Here is a 17891-nt window from a genome sequence, read left to right on the forward strand (position 1 = left end):
CAAGGTGAACCCTGTTTTGAATTCAGACAGTTTAATATAACTTTCTAGTATAAACGTTACTGCCGCTTGACAACCCTCCGTAGACCGTCCCATTTAACAATGCTCATTCCAACCTTTGTGGCCTTCAGAGGTGTTGCCTTAGAAGGATGCAGCCTCTGAATTGGGATGCAGCTTATATCTCTGTTTCATGGACTCTTATTTTGATAATCTTTTGTCTTGTTGTGCCTATGTTGAGTTGTATTTAGTTCCTGTTGCCCTTGGCTGAATCCGAAATCGCCCCCTAAACCCGTCTCGTCTCTTCACGTTATGGCCGCCACGCCAGAGTCTCGTCATGTCATGATATGAACTTTCTGTCTGCCAAGTCACTGCCAAGCAAGTCAAATCAGAACTCTCTACCAGCCCCTTTTATGGCCAAGGAGGCCATCTATGATCTCTCTGCCTGTCCAGTATCAGCCAAGGAGGCCGTTCTTGAACACTTTGTCTGCCTGGTCACGGCCACGGAAGCCGATTTTGAACTTTCTGAGCTCCCTGTTATGGCCGTTGAGGCAGTAAATAATCTCTCTATGCTCTTTTTCAGTTTTGCCACTGTATCCATCATGGCCAGTACCGTCACTGTCCACTGTGGTCTTCGGCTCCACCTGCTCTAGCCAGTGCGTGACACACGTAGGCTACTTCTGGTCAGCCAAATTATTGCCATTGAGATGAATAAGGTTTAGGACAATTCCAAGAATCGATTCAATTTGAATTCAAAAGGATTTAGAGAATTCCAAACTATTTGATTTTATAGCAATTCCTGCGGTATTGAGAATCAAACCTACGACTTTTGGGTTATTATAAGTACAACTCTCAAACCATTAGGCCACAATTAAATAACAGGTTAAATAAAAATATAATGAATATGTAATATAGTGCATATATTTAGCAAAATGCTCCTCGCTGGAGTTTATTTAGCTGACTATCAAGCTATGTACATTGAAAGACTTTTCTGAGGTAAACGTAACAGAGTGACATTCGGCAATTTTTACCAAAACCAATTTTTTTGGGCGTCTTTCCACAGTCGAAACATTGCTTGAGCAATCATATGAGTCATGAATCATTTCGGTAAATTGTAGCCTACTCTTTCAACAAACCTTATGATGTTCATTCATGTTTATTTTGTGTTATAATTAATATTAAATTAATATTTTTTTCCATAATTCGGGATGCAATATGTCTTTTATGTCATACATAAAAGAGTGGTGCAGGGATGACATAATTTTGTAGGTATGGAAGTAAAATAATGTCAAATGTTTTTGAAATAAAAAGCCTGTTGAATTGCACTACTTGAAAAAAAAAAAAATAGGCATTGCATTAACCATGCTTGCATTTAGTCGACCTCACCATCAGATGGTGCAAAAGCGCTTGTTGTTGACGAAGACATTCATTCATAAAATGAAAATGATTATCTGTGTCAGTATATGCGGAAAAGATGATAAACACACAAAAGCTGTGTTTATGTTTCATTCAATAACTTCATTGTTACTTTCCCTGTGTAGCCTATATGTCATCAGCTTTCTCTACCATGAACAGGATTATAATCGGTTTCCCTCAATACCTCATACTCAAGGATTCCCCTTCCGTTGGGACAAAACACTTAACGTAGCTTAATGGACTAATAATACAGTGATATAAAAGACCAATCTTGCACCTTATTGGGGAAGTAGGCTGTAGGCTACTATATAGGCTACAGGCAAGCAGATGGACTCAGAATATGAAGTTAACGTGCAAAGTTTCATGCTGAGCGTTTCGTGATATACTGGCATAAAATCAACACTTGATCAATTAATACTAACACTTTCTCTTCTATTCTATTCTATTCTATTCTATTCTCTCTCTCTCTCTCTCTCTCTCTCTCTCTCTCTCTCTCTCTCTCTCTCTCTCTCTCTCTATATATATATATATATATATATATATAGTATGCCTACGTGTATTGCATTAGCTTAAACTGTCATAGCACTTGCATATTGTTGTCCTATTGTTAGTTTAACTGTAAATTGCTTTGGATAAAAGCGTCTGCTAAATGACTAAATGTAAAATTGGCTTGACATTGGACATTCGCACATTTAGGGACCGTCTCTAAAGTTGCATACAACATTGCCATACACGTTTCTAACTTCAATAGCGAACTTAAATTTATTTGAATAAATATCAAAAATCCAAAGGGTGCGCGCATCCCTGACACTTCATGAACACTTTACAGTTGGTTTTATGACTGTAAGTCGTTCTATTCAAATGCTATCGGAGTTAGAAATGTGTATACCAAAGTCGTATACACTTTAGAGACGGTCCCTAAATGTGCGAATGTCCAACATCAAGCCATCTTTATGCCAGTCTATCACTGGGAAACGCTCAGCATTAAGCTTTGCGCGTTATTCTGAGTCCATCTGCTTGCCTGCGAGTTTGGTCTTTTACATCACTGTAGTCCATTAAGCTACGTTAAGCGTTTTATATGTCCAGCAGGGGAATCCTGAAGTATTGAGGGAAACCCTAATAGCCTGCATGCAGCACATCACCACAATATAAAGTTAAGGCAACTAAACAACCAAGAGAAATATATGTCAACCTCAAAAATGTAACATTGGATCTGTATATCCGCATCGGGGAATAACATTATAATCTCGTTCACGGTAGAGAAAGATGCACGTAGGCTACGCAGGAAAAGTAACCGCGAAGGCACTGAATTTAAAGCTGCCGTCGGCAACATTTTTTTGATCAAATTCAGTGAAATTGACACTATAATCCGACAGAACAACATAAATAAGGTGGTTTTAGAAAAAAACCCGAGCTTCTAACTCCACCTGGAGCGTGTTATTTGTTTTGCAAAAATCCACCGCTCCCGCTTCATCAGGTCCAATCAGCGCAGGGGGGTGTGAGATCTGACTGTCAATCACAGGTCGTGCACACGCCACAGATCCCCTCTCCCTCGCGCAAACGCGCACGTTACAATATCACATGCACACGACACGCCTGAAGTTCGCCTGAAGATTGTACGAAGTGTGATGGCAGAGAGAAAATCTAATAACAAGCTTCCAATTCCTTGGTTATTGCTATCTATGGATAGATTAGCCAGGGCAGCCTACCTCCGAGTCCATGGTGTTGATCGATGCTGAAGAGACGGACGCATTCACAGAAAATCAGGTACACACGCACTGACGATGGGCGGGTGTTCGTTGGTAGTGGGGGAGGGGCATGAGAGTTGTAAACATTCAAAATTTTGGCTAAGTCCACTCAATCTGGCAGACTTGCCGACGGCAGCTTTAACATAAAACAGCCGTCATAATAATCACAAATACACTTACATTGCTGTAAATGAGTTTTATGAATGAATGACTTGCTCTAATTTTGCTGGTCTTCGTCAACAACACGCGCTTTTGCACCCCCTGCTGGTGAGGTAGACTAACAGCAGATGGAGAGTATGCTCGGCAATCTACTGCTTTTCCTGCAGTTCCTGGACGTCAATGTTGAATTTACTGTCGAATTTGAACCACTGAATTTGTGGAAGCGAATTTGCAAAGCGAAATAAAATGGACCGAAAATTGCCTGTTGAATATTATAGGTTGTATTTTTAAACAGTTTGAATATTTTGGAAGTGAAATATGAATGGTGAATATGGATTATTGAATTTTTAATAATGAAAAGGTGTTTGAAATGTTTTTAATTGAAATATTCACAGCTTAAATATTCAACAATGTTGAATTTCAGCCCATAAAAATGCAAGCCCTTAAAATACAATGCGTTAAAATGCAAGCATGGTTAATGCAATGCCTATTTTTTTCAAGTAGTGCAATTCAACAGGCTTTTTATTTCAAAAACATTTGACATTGTTTTACTTCCAAATGTAGGCCAAAACCCAGAAACGGGTTAGCATTTTAGCACTTAAAGTTCATTTGTTCTGAAGTCTGTTTGAGTGGGTTGTTGGTTAAGTGCTTGAAATAAGGTCTGTGGCAAACACAAGCTCATTTGTTCATGTTTTATTCTACAAAATAAAAAATAAATCATCAGTAATACCCTCTTGTGTTTTTTTAATTTTTTAATTTTTTTTTTATTGTTACTTGTCTTGTAAAAGGTGGTTGCTAACAAATGGGACTAATGTGTCTAAATGGGACTACAGAGGTTGCAAATTAAATGTCATCAGGCAGAACAGGAAAACTCATCTACTCACAACTCTGCTTTCACAGCCTCCTTGTGTTTATAATCAGGCTCTTGCAAACTATTATAACTCTAAATTTCAGGGAAAATGTTTTTAAACGAAGACTGAACAAGTAACTTTTCGGAAGCTTAGTGGTGATGCGACCATGGTGTAGTTTGTTTATAGTCTATGTTTAGGTTTTGACTTCTGCCGGCTGTCTTTACACTTGAAAATGTATAAAAGTTGGGTTCATTTGTGAAGATTATCATGATGAACAAAATATGTGAGAATCATAAACTTTTGTTAGTCACAGAGCATATTGTCTGCAATAATCCAAAAGTAAAAAAAAAAAAAAAAAAAAATCCTATTGGGTTATTGTCGAGGGAACCAGGGTTATGCGAACTTCCAGATGGGCCTAAAAAAAACCCATCATTACTGCAGCACTTTATGCACATATTGTTTATAAGTGTGCGAGGATTCCCTCATTTTTGCTCATACATGCCTACTAAATGAGTGGGCAGTTTTTGGACCTGGTATTTATGTACGTTTATGTTTAAAATAGTCACGTCTGCTTCACAACATACTGAACTAAGATGGACATTTGCTTTTTTTTTCTCTAAAAGTTTACATTTTTATATAGGCCTATCTTTTTCACAGTTAAAACAGTTGGGAGTTTACACAGTTCTTTATTTATGTGAGGTCAGATCGCAATGAAATGGTCAAACAGTGAAAACAGTGATATCAGACGAGTTTGGTTCAAATATCCTCATCGTTATAATTAGAGAAAGGGTTTTTCTAAACCATGGGTAGAAAAAGCCATATATTATGGGGTTTATGGTTGAGTTAATGTAACCTAACCAGACAAACACTTCAAAAAGAGCAACTGGGGTGGAAAAGTTGATGTAGGGATCCATCATAGAGTTAATAAAAAACGGCAACCAGCAAATAATAAAGGCACCCACGACCACACCGAGAGTTTTCGCTGCTTTACGCTCAGATCGTCGAGAGCTTTTAAACACATTCTCATTTTCATGATGGGTTGCCTGACCGATTGTTCTTACATGCTTTTTTGCAACAACAAAAATCCTCAGATAAAATCCAACCATGACAGAACAAGGCAAGAAAAAAGTAAGTAATGTGTCTAAAACTGACCACAATTTACTGAAAAGTAGACTGCAACTTCCTATACAGTATATGGATTCAATATATTCATCCAGTCCTTCCACATTAGCTTTTGAGTACACCAAACCATATGAATATAATGCAACCATGCTCCAACTTATCATCACCATGACCCATGCAACAGGTATAGTTATTCTCGTAGGGTATTGAAGTGGATAACACACAGCCTGATGTCGATCAATAGCAATACAAACAAGATGCAAAATAGACACAGAAGTGAGAAATAAGTCAAAAGTGGAGTGGAGCAAACAGAAAGTATCTCCATAGTACCAGCAACCATTGACAGAACGGATCATACTGAAAGGCATGACCACCAGTCCAAGCAGCAGGTCTGCGAGAGCCAGAGACATCACCAGGATATTAGTGGGAGTCTGGAGCTGTTTGAAGTGCGCTATGGAGATGATGACCACAGAATTTCCTAGAATAGTCACAGTCATTGCTGACACCAATATGAGATAGAACACAGTCTGAGTGGACACAAGGTGTGTGCCTTTAAGACAAGAGTTGTTCACTGCAGGAAAACACAACTCAGTGGGATTGTATTCTTGTGAAGATAAATCCATCCTGCCTGTCTCTGTCCTGTTTTTTATTTATTTAGTCTAGTAAGGGCTTTAAATACTCTTCACGTTCTTCTCTGACCCTCCCACACCATCACAGTGTAACAAATGACAATCAAGTACTCAAGTACTAAAAATAAATATACAGACTGAAATTACATTATTTAAATGTTCTGTCTGTCTATTAATAATGTTTATACCATAGACTGTAAAAGAAATATGGACGTAGTGTCCGTGACGTCCCCCGTAGGTTTCTGAAGAGCATTTTTGAAGCCCAAAGTGGGCAGAGCCAGCCGTCGCCATCTTGGCAGCGCGTCACCATGCCTCATTCCCGGATAACCGAAAATGGGCAAAAAGCCAGGATTAGCTGAGGTGACGTGACGCTAACAAACAGCAGACAAACGGCTAGTAGTGACAGTAGCGGCAATCCACCTGTCACTCAAGTGGCCACGCCCTTAATTAGGCAGAACTTTAAGGCTTCATACAATTTAAATTGATGAGTCATAAAAAAATTCACCCCCCCTCACAGTTTTCATGAAGGGCAAAATTAGCTATATAGATCAAAACCACTTTTTGTACCAGGCTGTAAACATAGTTTTTTCTCCTGTTAAGTTGGGCATTTTAACATGGGGGGTCTATGGGATTGACTCTCTTTTTGGAGCCTGTCTCTAGCGGCCAGTCAATGAATTGCAGTTTAATTCACTTCCGTTTTGGATTCAAGAAAGAGACCGGAAGGTTGCCGCTTGGTTTATACATATAAAAGTATGGTTTTAATCAGTGTTATTTTTTGTCATTGAGATAGTGTTTTAGTTTTCTTTTTTTTTATATTTTCACATAAGTCAGCAGGAAACGGAAGTTTCAATAGTCTATTCTTCCTTATCTCAACAAAAAATGTAGGGCGGGACTTGATTTTGTCCAACGGGAATTGATTGGATGGTTGTCGTTTGCTTTTGGTGGATCTCATGTGTGACAGATTGCGCCACCCTCGTGCCAGTAAACACGTCATCAGAATGAATAAATTAATGAGGCATTTATTTAGCGCTTTTCTTTTGTACTACTGTACACCCAAAGTGCTTTACATTCATATCAGGGGGTCTCTCCTCAACCACCACCAGTGTGGTGGGGATTTATGAATGGAGGTGTAGCGACACAACTGACGCTGGTATGTCACATAATAATGACAACATGGTGGATGTAGTACGTCCGGATTACATTCATACTATATAGAACATACGTTTTTAACAGTCAAGAAGTAAGTTCAAATTCAAATCTAGTACTTACTCGGACAGTATGTGATTTTGGACACCACTATAGTTTTCCCAGGAGGTCTCCCATCCAGGTACTGACCAGCAACCCAGCTTAGCTTCAGTGGGTAACCAGTCTTGGGCTACATGGTGATATGGATGAGAAAAGATGTCACTGCCAGAGGGAGGGGAAGGTTTTTTTTTTTTTTTTTTTAGATTATGAGGGCATTGGAATAAAAAATAAAAAACAACAAAAAGAAACATATGTGCACAGAAAAATTATTTATAATAAATGCTGCAGAATTCCATATAAAATTGTCAAAATTGTTAGTTATATTTATTTTACTTCAAGAAGTGAAAATGTTACTTGAAGATTTTAGTTTTAGTGTTTAAGTTAAATATAAAAACACAGGCCTAAATTAAATAGTGTTAAATGACTATGCCATTTTATCCATTGCAAAGCTGAAAATCCATCCATTTGTTACAAACAGAATTGATTATGGTACTGATCTGTTTAGTGGCCTCCCCAAAAGACAAATACGTCCTATGAATTAAAATGCAGCACCATGGATCATAACATATCACCCCATGTTTAACAGACATCACTGGTTAACTGTACAAGAAGGCGAAAGAGCTTTATGTTCTTGCCCTGACCAATTTACAAAATATATATACTGTATATATACACAATACATTTTCAGCAACAAGAAAATCATGTATTTCTGGCCAGCAGAGCAAATGCCATTGAGATGAATAAAAAAACGCTAAGGGATATCTTTCTCCTGGAAGGCTGATTTATAGACCTCCTTGGGTTAAAAAAAAATAATACTAAAACCTACTGAAGAAATATGCACTAAGCTTTACACAAGCATACCACTTTTAAATGTGAACTGAAAACTGATTAAAACCTAAAAATGTTTGAAACATAAAATCAGAATTCAAGCAGGCGTTTCATCATTCTGCATGCAATATGTATTTAATGTCATGCATAATGCACAGTGCACAGTATGTTTGCCAGAGATCTGATTTTAGATCACCCTTTAATTTACAGCAGTACAGATTAAATCTGATTTTACACTGTTCTTTATGTGATCTGCAATAGGAAGCATCAGTATGCTGCACAGTGAGATCAGAAATTGAAATCAAACAGTGAAAACATTGATATCAGACGAGTTTGGTTCAAATATTCTCATTGTCAAAATGAGAGAAAGGGTTTTTCTAAACCATGGATAGAAAAGGCCATATATGATGGGGTTTATGGTTGAGTTAATGTAACCTAACCAGACAAACACTTCAAAAAGAGAAACTGGGGTGGAAAAGTTGATGTAGGGATCAAGCATAGAGTTAATAAAAAACGGCAGCCAGCAAATAATAAAGGCACCCACGACCACACCGAGAGTTTTCGCTGCTTTACGCTCAGATCGTCGAGAGCTTTTAAACACATTCTCTTTTTCATGCTGGTTTGCATCGTCAAGTTTTCTAGCATGCTTTTTTGCAATCACAAAAATTCTTGCATACAGTCCAACCATGACAGAACAAGGCAAGAAAAAGCCTATTAATGTGTCTAAAGCCCCCCACAATGCATTGAAAAGTAGACTGCAACTTCCCATACAGTATATGGATGCAATAAATTCCTCCAGTCCTTCCAAGTTAGCTTTTGAGTACACCAAACCATATGAATATAATGCAGCCATGCTCCAACTTATCATCACCATGACCCATGCAACAGGGATGGTTATTCTCGTAGGGTATTGAAGTGGATAACACACAGCCTGATGTCGATCAATAGCAATAAAAATTAGATGAAAAATAGACACAGATGTGAGAAATATGTCGAAACTGGAGTGGAGCAAACAGAAAGTATCTCCATAGTACCAGCAACCATTGACAGAACGGATCATACTGAAAGGCATGACCACCAGTCCAATCAGCAGGTCCGCGAGAGCCAGAGACATCACCAGGATATTAGTGGGAGTCTGGAGCTGTTTGAAGTGCGCTATGGAGATGATGACCACCGAATTTCCTAGAATAGTCACAGTCATCGCCGACACCAATATGAGATACAACACAGTCTGAGTGGACACAAGGTGTGTGCCTTTAACACAAGAGTTGTTCACTGCAGGAAAACAAAACTCAGTGGGATCGTATTCTTGTGAAGATAAATCCATCCTGCCTGTCTCAGAAAACAAGAACCTATAAAATTCTGTCTTAGTTGGACAACTGGTATTTAGTAACTTTAACTGTGTGAGAAGAGGCCCTTAAATACTCTTTATCATCCTCTCTGACCCTCCTACATGACGAGGCAGCAAAAAACAGCTAAGCACTTGAAATACAGTTTGCATTATTTCAGCTTAATAATTATTGGCGTACACACTACCGTTCAGATGATTGAAGTTTGTAGGATTTTCAATGTTTTTGAAAGAAGTCTCATTAAGGCTGCATTTATTTGACCAAATGCTTAATATTTTTGTGGAAACCGGAATACACCTTTTTATTTTTTTACTCAAAAGATCAGCATTTATTTGAAATACAAATATGTTATTTTAAATATTTTAATATTATATAAATATATAATACATTACAAATCTTTACTGTTACTTTTGATCAATTTAATGCATCCTGACACTTGCATCCTGAACCTGTTTATTGGTTCATATCTAGCACTCAACATGGACCTCAAAGATACAAATGCAAGATTTATTAAGATCATTTACAATCCCATAGTGCATTGCAATATACTCTGTAAAATATATCCAGGATGTTGGATGAAGTGAGATAAGTGTCCATTATAGTTCATTCAACACTGAAAAGAATATTAAAAAATAAAATAAAGTTTCCTCACTAGGCTTTGGAGCAGAGCAAGATACTATTTTATAAATCTTGTTTATGGATTTAACCCTATATCCTGGGCCTAATTATTGCCTGTAGCATTATGTTAATTTTCTATAAAATTTTTCATTCATATTATGTTAATTTAGTATGTTTTAACTCCATAAAATGACTTTTCTTAGCTTCACTATACATCTTGGTTGTTTGTTGACTGTATTATCTAATTAGCACAATCACAATGATGCAACTCCAGGCGCTCTGAGGTGCAGGTGAATGTTTTCACTCCTGTAGGGATCAATCAGAATAAAGTGTGATTCTTTTGTAGTTTAATGAGGACAGGTGTAAATGTGCCAATAAACAGCAGAACATATTGCAAACATGTTTAACACGTTTAATAAGTCCCTCTGCTCACAAACCTTTTTTAGATGAAGAAAACAAAACAAACCTAGTTATTTCCACAGAATTTCTCTAGAGACCGATATTACACAGGTATGATGTCAGTTTCACTGATTTTTGTGCATATTGTAGTTGTGCACTACTGTTCTAAACATATTATATGATGTGCAGCTTAACACCATGTTGTGGGTAATGCATGACTAGTAACATGACCTGTGACACTGCTTGCAGTCAATTCAAATTTTTATTGACTTCAGAAAAAGAATAACAAATCAAAAATAACATAAACAAAGACACTAAGGTGACCCTCCTCACGGAGGTCCCTCAACAGAACTGACTCAAACAGACAAAATCAATTATTTTATACTGAAAGGTTCAACCATTTCATAATAATAGGGAATTTAAATAATAGGTACACATACATAATACATATATAAATTTAAATGAAAATAAAATTCAAAAAACATTAACATCAATTTTACAAGGAAAGAAATACAAATAATAAACAATACATTTCTACATAATATAAAAATAAACACAATGAAACAATAACCCCCTGCTCACACTGAGAAATGGACTATGCCTACACTACCCAGAATTCCTTGGGATGGCATAAAATGAGGAACAGGAAGGCCGCACTTCCTAGTAAACCCCCACCCCCGGAACATGCTGCAGACATGAACCCAGAAGGTACGTTTTGAAAATGGGGATATAAACTAATATAGTTGATGTAAATTCTAAATAAAGAAAATAAAGAATAAAACTCTTGGTAGTGATGGCCAGATCGAGGCCTCGTGAAGCAATGAAACAGTTGAACCAAATGTGCCATATTGTTTCGAGGCTTCGAATCAATCCGACACCCGTCTCAACGGTGACACCTAGTGGTCACTTGCAGGTGTTGATCTGAAACAACCTTGACGAGCCATTAAAAAAATGTGTTGTTTTTTTATTATTATAATTTTCTAATATGTGAAGATTGTAACCTATAGGCTCCTCACTGTGCATAATGTTATTTTGGTCTTGCAAAATGAATATTAATAAAAGAAATCAAGCCACAATGTCTTACTTTTTTAGAGATTTTTATTCAAAAATATTAATTTCTCTGCTGTGGAAGGACTTAGACTACTTCTTTTTTTTACAGATAATTTCTCCAGCCTTTGAAAAAATCCTCTCACAAGGGACACTTGTTGCTGGCATGCAAAGATATATATATATATATATATATATATATATATATATATATATATATATTGTTTTGGTGATTTTCCTTTTATTGTGACAGGACAGTAGAGAGATGACAAAAAAACGAGGCGGGAAAGGTCCACGTGCCGGGACTCGAACTCGGGACGCCCGAGTGCAAAGACGCTACATGTCGGCGCACTGACCACGAGGCCATTGACGAAGACGGCGAAAATATATATTTTTTTTATCTAGGACATACAAATGAGGAAAGATTACTGCTATCTCTTTCCAGTTTCATTTAAATTCCAGTTAAATTTAAATGCAAGCCTAAATAGCCTATAACTAATCAAATCGCACTATGTCACTATATCACCAAAAATCCGCTATCTCAAAATCAAACTCCTCTCACAAAAACCCACGAGGTCAATATGCGTTGATTTCACTTTTATACAGATGTGCGATTGTGTGTCTGTTCTCGACCGTGTCAATCAAACGCTGATTCGGCGGACCACACCTGATGAAACACTTAGTGAAACACTTCGAGGCTTCGTTTGGCCATAGTCACGTGACATAGGTGTTTTGAATCACGCTTCGGATCAGTGTTTCGAAACATCTGCGCCTCGGGATCTCGCAAAGCTTCGGAACGACTGTTTCGCGTCAGCCATCCTTAACTCTTGGTGTCTTTTGTCATCAGTCTAAATGTGCACCTTAGACTAGAAAAAGTTACCAAACTCATATTTAACCAAACAATGAGAAACAAACAAACATTTATGCAAAAAATATAAACCAAACAAACACAGGGCATACATCGCAATCAGGGGTAACTTATGACATTGTCATTAACTTATGAGTTAGTCAGATCAACAAATCAGATTCGTTTTTTCAAGTTTTATACATTAATTTTAAATTTAGAGTTAATTTTTCAAATCAGTAACACAAGTTACTGTGTTTTCCCATTCATTTACTGACATTTCTCCTGTCCTCATGTTGAGAAAAATCGCGACCAAGTGCTGAGGCGTTGTGTGTAAACATGATGGTTATTGTAGTTCTAGAATAAATGTGAGCAGGTATTTATTCATTTCACTTGCACAAAAAAAGGTAGGGCTGCAAGCTTCTGTCCATCTTGGCCACAAAAAAAGAAGCTGAAAGCAGCAAAAGTGGATATAATCTTGATATGATTGAGAGCCTCTTCGATATACTCCTCCATGGCCTTCTGTTCTGGGATGGAGAGTTTTTTACACTTTTCCACGGGGCACTGGCTCACCCAGTATCAGGTCGATGGCACAGTCCCATGATCTGTGTGTTGAAAGTTGTAAGGCTCTTTTTGGGCAGAAGAAGTCTGCAAAGGGGGAGTATATATATACAAAATATATTCCTGGTAGATTTAGTTTAGGCGCTATATATATATATATATATATATATATAAAGATTGATGGAAACTGCATTTCTCATCCTTCAGGAAGTTCTCGTAGTTTTTCCTGGAATGCTGAGGAGGCGTTGACCAGGCCATACGGTATGACACAGTACTCAGTGTCCTGAAGGGGTCACAAAAGCTGTCTTCCACTCGTCCCCCTCATGTACCCGGACCAGCGGGGACGAGAGATTTAGGGAAATATCCACTTCTGGGACGCACAGAGTTGCCGGCTCACTCACCTGGTCAGACTTTTCCTTAGGCTCGGGCTCTGGGGCGATGATAGGCTCAGACCTCTTGTCTGGCATACTCATTGTGGTAGGCTCTGGCTCTCCGTCTTTGGTGGGCTCTGGTGTTCGCTCTGTGTGAGACGACTGGGTGGGCTCTGGGGCTGGAGTGGGGCTGGAGACGTCCTCCTCAGTGGGGCAGGTGGTGGACACATGTGGACCCACAGTTCAATAGATCCACTCCACAAATGCAGCGAAATCTCCTTGATGACCGTTTTCACTGGCAGGCGTGCCTTAGTGGGTTATGCCAAGTTCACACTACACGATTTTAGTGCCGATTTTAACTCACAGATTCAAGTTTTGCAAAATCGCAGACAAATGCTTGAAATCGGCTGGCAAATCGGTGCTCGTTCACGTGAATGACAATCATGCAGTGTGCATTTATAAATATGCAACCTGAGAGAATCGACAATGCGTCGCCGATGCCTGTGAGATATTTGGCATGCTAAATATCTGGACCTGTCTGCGATTCAAAATGTGAAATGTGTTCTAACTGAAAATTACATCGGCGGTGACCTACAGCCAATTAGAGAGCAAGATACAGGGCAGCGGGGAGTTCGGGGAGAGGTTATAGATCAGAATATCAGAATAAATTTGCGTACATGCACAGCTTTACAATTATATCAAACAGAAACAAAGCACAAATATTTGCTTGACCAGCCGCAAAAGCAGCACATTGTAAAACAATTTATTTACTCCCAACTGTATTTGCAGAACACACAATCTTTGCTCCCCACGTCTTGCCAACCATTTCCTCCTCCATAATCTTTTTTTCTTTTTCTCCTTTTCACTGCAAATCAGCGCACAGACAATTTGGATCGCAAGCTTCTTGCGGACTATCATTTTTAGTAACAATTCCAGTGTCACGCATGTGTGATCTTGCGTTATTTCCTTGCCACGTTCGTTTGGTTGTGAAATGTAGTTTAAGGACCAGACAGAGTTGTCTGCGACTCTTCCTATTGTAAAGTCATGCAATGTGTAACCCTGTCGCTGCACACAGCAGCAACTGAATGCTACCCCAGATAGTCAGTGTGAAAAGAACAGTGATCTGATGACTTTGAAAATCGTGCAATGTGAAGTTGGCATTAGGCATGCCAGATCTAAAATGTTCTTAGTGTGGCCCTCCAGTGAACGGTGAACAAATGAACAAGACCCCAAGATACTTGAACTCCTCCACTTGAGGCAGGACTCTCCACCAACCTGAAGTGGGCAAGCCACCCTTTTCCGACTGAGAAAGATCGGTACCGATCTGTCGTGGGGAAGAAAGAGCTGAGCTGCAAGGCGAAGCTCTCGATTTACCGGTCAATCTACGTTCCTACTCTCACCTATGGCAGTGGGTCATGACCGAAAGGACAAGATCCCGGATACAGGCGGCCGAAATGAGCTTTCTCCACAGGGTCGCTGGGCGCTCCTTTAGAGATAGGGTGAGGAGCTCTGTCACTCAGGAGGAGCTCAGAGTAAAGCCGCTGCTCCTCCACATTGAGAGGGGCCAGCTGAGGTGGCTCGGGCATCTGTTCCGGATGCCTCCTGGACGCCTTCCCGGGGAGGTGTTCCGGATGCGTCCCACCAGGAGGAGACCCCGAGGAAGACCTAGGACACGCTGGAGGGATTATGTCTCCTAGCTGGCCTGGGAACGCCTCAGTATCCCACCGGAAGAGCTGAAGGAAGTGTCTAGGGAGAGGGAAGTCTGGCCGTCTCTGCTTAGACTGCTGCCCCCGGATAAGCGGAAGAAGATGGATGGAAACTAATAATCACAGGCAAACCAGAACAGGGCAAAACACAATAAAACAAAACAGACATAGAACTACAAGTTAAAGAAACACAGTGTTCAGTTTTACAGGATCAATTTTGAGCATTTAAGCTTTTGAATGATGCCTAATTTATGATGATTACAAAAATATGTAATAGGGAAAAAAGGCAATAAAAAAGTGGGACACTGACAGGTTAACAGACTACATTCTTTGTTTTTTGCAACTCAGTATCAAAATAAAGGGAAAATCTCATGGGGAAAAAATCTGTTGTTGACAGGTGAAGGATGTAGTGACAGTAGTGAGGCAAAGCAGGAGGGGTGAGAGATATAAATATGTGCTTTCAGCACATTCGCTCTTGCATGGACAGGTAAGGTCTTTGTCATGCATGTCTAATGGTATTATTTCTGTTGAAGCTACAGGGCTGATCATGTTTTTGTGTGGTTATAGCTTTGAAATCTGATGTAATAATTATTAGTGGTATTTTATTGTGGGGAAAATCACATTGCTGTTATGATGAAAAACATGTCATTGTTGGCTTATAAATAAATGTAAAACATTTTTTATTTTTGTTTTAAACAGACCATGTCTAGATATGGACCTGAGACTGGGATTGACCATGGGCCTGTTCTCTGCTTTGAGTCGTTCAACAACTCATGTGTTAAATTTGTCTACCCGTCGGAGATTCAGATTTTGTTCTATTTGTTCTTCAGTGCCATAGCGCTTACCACAGTATGTGGAAACCTGCTGGTCATCATTGCCATCATTCATTTCAAGCAGCTGCACACGCCAACAAACTACCTCATCCTGTCGCTGGCCGTGGCGGATCTGCTAATCGGAGGCTTTGTGATGCCTCCCAGTATGCTGCGCTCTGTTGAGACTTGCTGGTACTTGGGAGACATGTTCTGTAAAATACACAGCAGTGTTGATATTATGTTATGCATCACATCTCTCTTGCACATATCTTTTATCTCTATCGATCGCTATTATGCTGTATGTCACCCTCTTCAGTACCGGAATAAAATCACACCGCCCATTTCCCTCATTATGATTTCCCTATGCTGGGGTCTGGCAGCCTTTGTTGGATTTGCTATGGTTTTTCTAGAACTCAACATTATGGGTGCAGAGGAGTTTTATTTTGATAATATAGCTTGTAAGGGAGCATGTATTATCTTTCAAACCTACGCAGCCAGCACCATTTCCTCAATTCTTGCTTTTGGCCTTCCTGCAATAATTGCTGTCTGCATATATCTAAAAATTCTCCTTGTTGCACGAAGACAATCAAAATCTATACAGCATTCAGCACACGTGGGCAAGAAAACCAGCATATCTATAAATAAAACTGAGGGGAAGGCAACAAAAACACTTGCAATCATCATGGGGGTATTTTTAGTGAGCATTGCACCCTTTTTCTTTTGTAATCTAGTAGATCCGTATCTTGATCACACAATACCTCCGGCTGTATTTGATGTTTTGTTGTGGATTGGATATTTTAATTCTCTGTGTAATCCTTTTGTGTATGCATTCTTTTATAGATGGTTTAGAAAAGCTCTAAGAATTATTCTTTTGGCCAAAATATTTCAAGTTAATTCTTCTCAACTTGACTTGATGGAAATACATGATTAGAAATGACAATTGTTTGGTAAATAATATATAAATGTAAATAAACCCAAATATCCTGGATATGTTTTATGTGTCCACGCTATGTAACTACAAATAATTACACCTCTGTACAGTAACCAGATCACACATGCATTATTTATAACCTAAACATTTGAGTTTAAAATAAAAAATAAAAATGTAATGTGAGATCAGAATTTAGGTATTGCATTACTTTTTTTGCACTGAGCCACTACATCAAAACTGTGCAGGTTAAATGCAGACTATATAATGCTTTATAACATTACATGACACATGTACATTTTTATGTTTGTCAAGAATAGAATTTTCTCCTGAAAAAACAACACTTCTTTTTTTTAAGTATCAAAGACAGTGCAACTTCCTAAGAAACACAGGAGGATGTAGCCTCAGCAAGTGAAGCCTCCTCTGGTTGTAGAAAATTCAATGAAAGATATCCCCCCCCCCCCCCCCCATATATATATATATATATATATATATATATATATATATATATATATATATATATATAATACAGTAGGGATGCACCGAATCCAGGATTCGGATTCGGATTCGGCCGAATCCTGGGCTTTTTGACAGGGTTCGGTTTCGGCCGAACCTTAGATTTATTTTCCACCGAAACCGAACCCTAGACTTGCACTACGCTGGTCGACGTCACACGGCCGTTGATTACGTGAAGGTGTTTACATAGGACCGTTCGAATGTAGTAGGCTGTAAGAATCTGAAAATGGAACTCATAAGCAAAAAAAGTTTTGTTTGGCAGTACTTTCAACCAAAAGAAGGCGATTGAAGTCGAGCTTTATGTTCAATTTGCAATGCCGATTTGTCTCGTGGTGGCAAGGACCCTAAGCAGTAAGGATGCGAGTAGGATTCGGTATTCGGTTTCGGATTCGGCCGAATCTTAAACAGTGGATTCGGTATTCGGCCGAACCTCAAAAATCTGGATTCGGTGCATCCCTATAATACAGTGCTTTCAGAAAGCATTTAATCCTTTGCATTTTTCACATTTTATACTCTTCATTTAATAACACAATAAGAATATGAATATTAATACACACACACACACACACACACACACACACACACACACACACACACACACACACACACACACACACACACACACACACACACACACACACACACACACAGCCGAATGAGACCCAGGCCTATTATTGACCCAGTCGATCAGTTACTTCAGCTTCATCAGAAAAAATGTGATGGGAATGTTTAACCCATTAAATCATGG

At 38.9% G+C, this 17891-nt stretch overlaps 3 protein-coding genes across 3 annotated transcripts; 1 reads left to right on the forward strand and 2 right to left on the reverse strand.

Moving 5' to 3' along the window:
• Nucleotides 1-4887: 4887 nt before the first annotated feature.
• LOC309483005 (trace amine-associated receptor 13c-like) lies at nucleotides 4888-5913 on the reverse strand (the record flags this gene model as incomplete). Its single annotated transcript, XM_082148641.1, has 1 exon — nucleotides 4888-5913. The coding sequence occupies one exon, from the start codon at nucleotides 5911-5913 to the stop codon at nucleotides 4888-4890; it is 1026 nt and encodes a 341-aa protein (XP_082004767.1).
• A 2380-nt stretch (nucleotides 5914-8293) lies between these two features.
• LOC309483002 (trace amine-associated receptor 13c-like) lies at nucleotides 8294-9319 on the reverse strand (the record flags this gene model as incomplete). The annotated part of the gene is made up of 1 exon (XM_082148638.1): nucleotides 8294-9319. One exon carries the CDS (start codon nucleotides 9317-9319, stop codon nucleotides 8294-8296), a length of 1026 nt encoding a protein of 341 aa, XP_082004764.1.
• Nucleotides 9320-11048: 1729 nt separating this feature from the next.
• taar10 (trace amine-associated receptor 10) lies at nucleotides 11049-16630 on the forward strand (the record flags this gene model as incomplete). The annotated part of the gene is made up of 3 exons (XM_082147683.1): nucleotides 11049-11066; nucleotides 13018-13071; nucleotides 15285-16630. The coding sequence occupies exon 3, from the start codon at nucleotides 15590-15592 to the stop codon at nucleotides 16628-16630; it is 1041 nt and encodes a 346-aa protein (XP_082003809.1). The 5' UTR covers nucleotides 11049-11066; nucleotides 13018-13071; nucleotides 15285-15589.
• Nucleotides 16631-17891: the final 1261 nt, after the last annotated feature.

Source organism: Leuciscus leuciscus (genome assembly GCF_965113295.1).
Source record: "Leuciscus leuciscus genome assembly, chromosome: 19".
NCBI classification, from domain to species: Eukaryota; Metazoa; Chordata; class Actinopteri; order Cypriniformes; family Leuciscidae; genus Leuciscus; species Leuciscus leuciscus.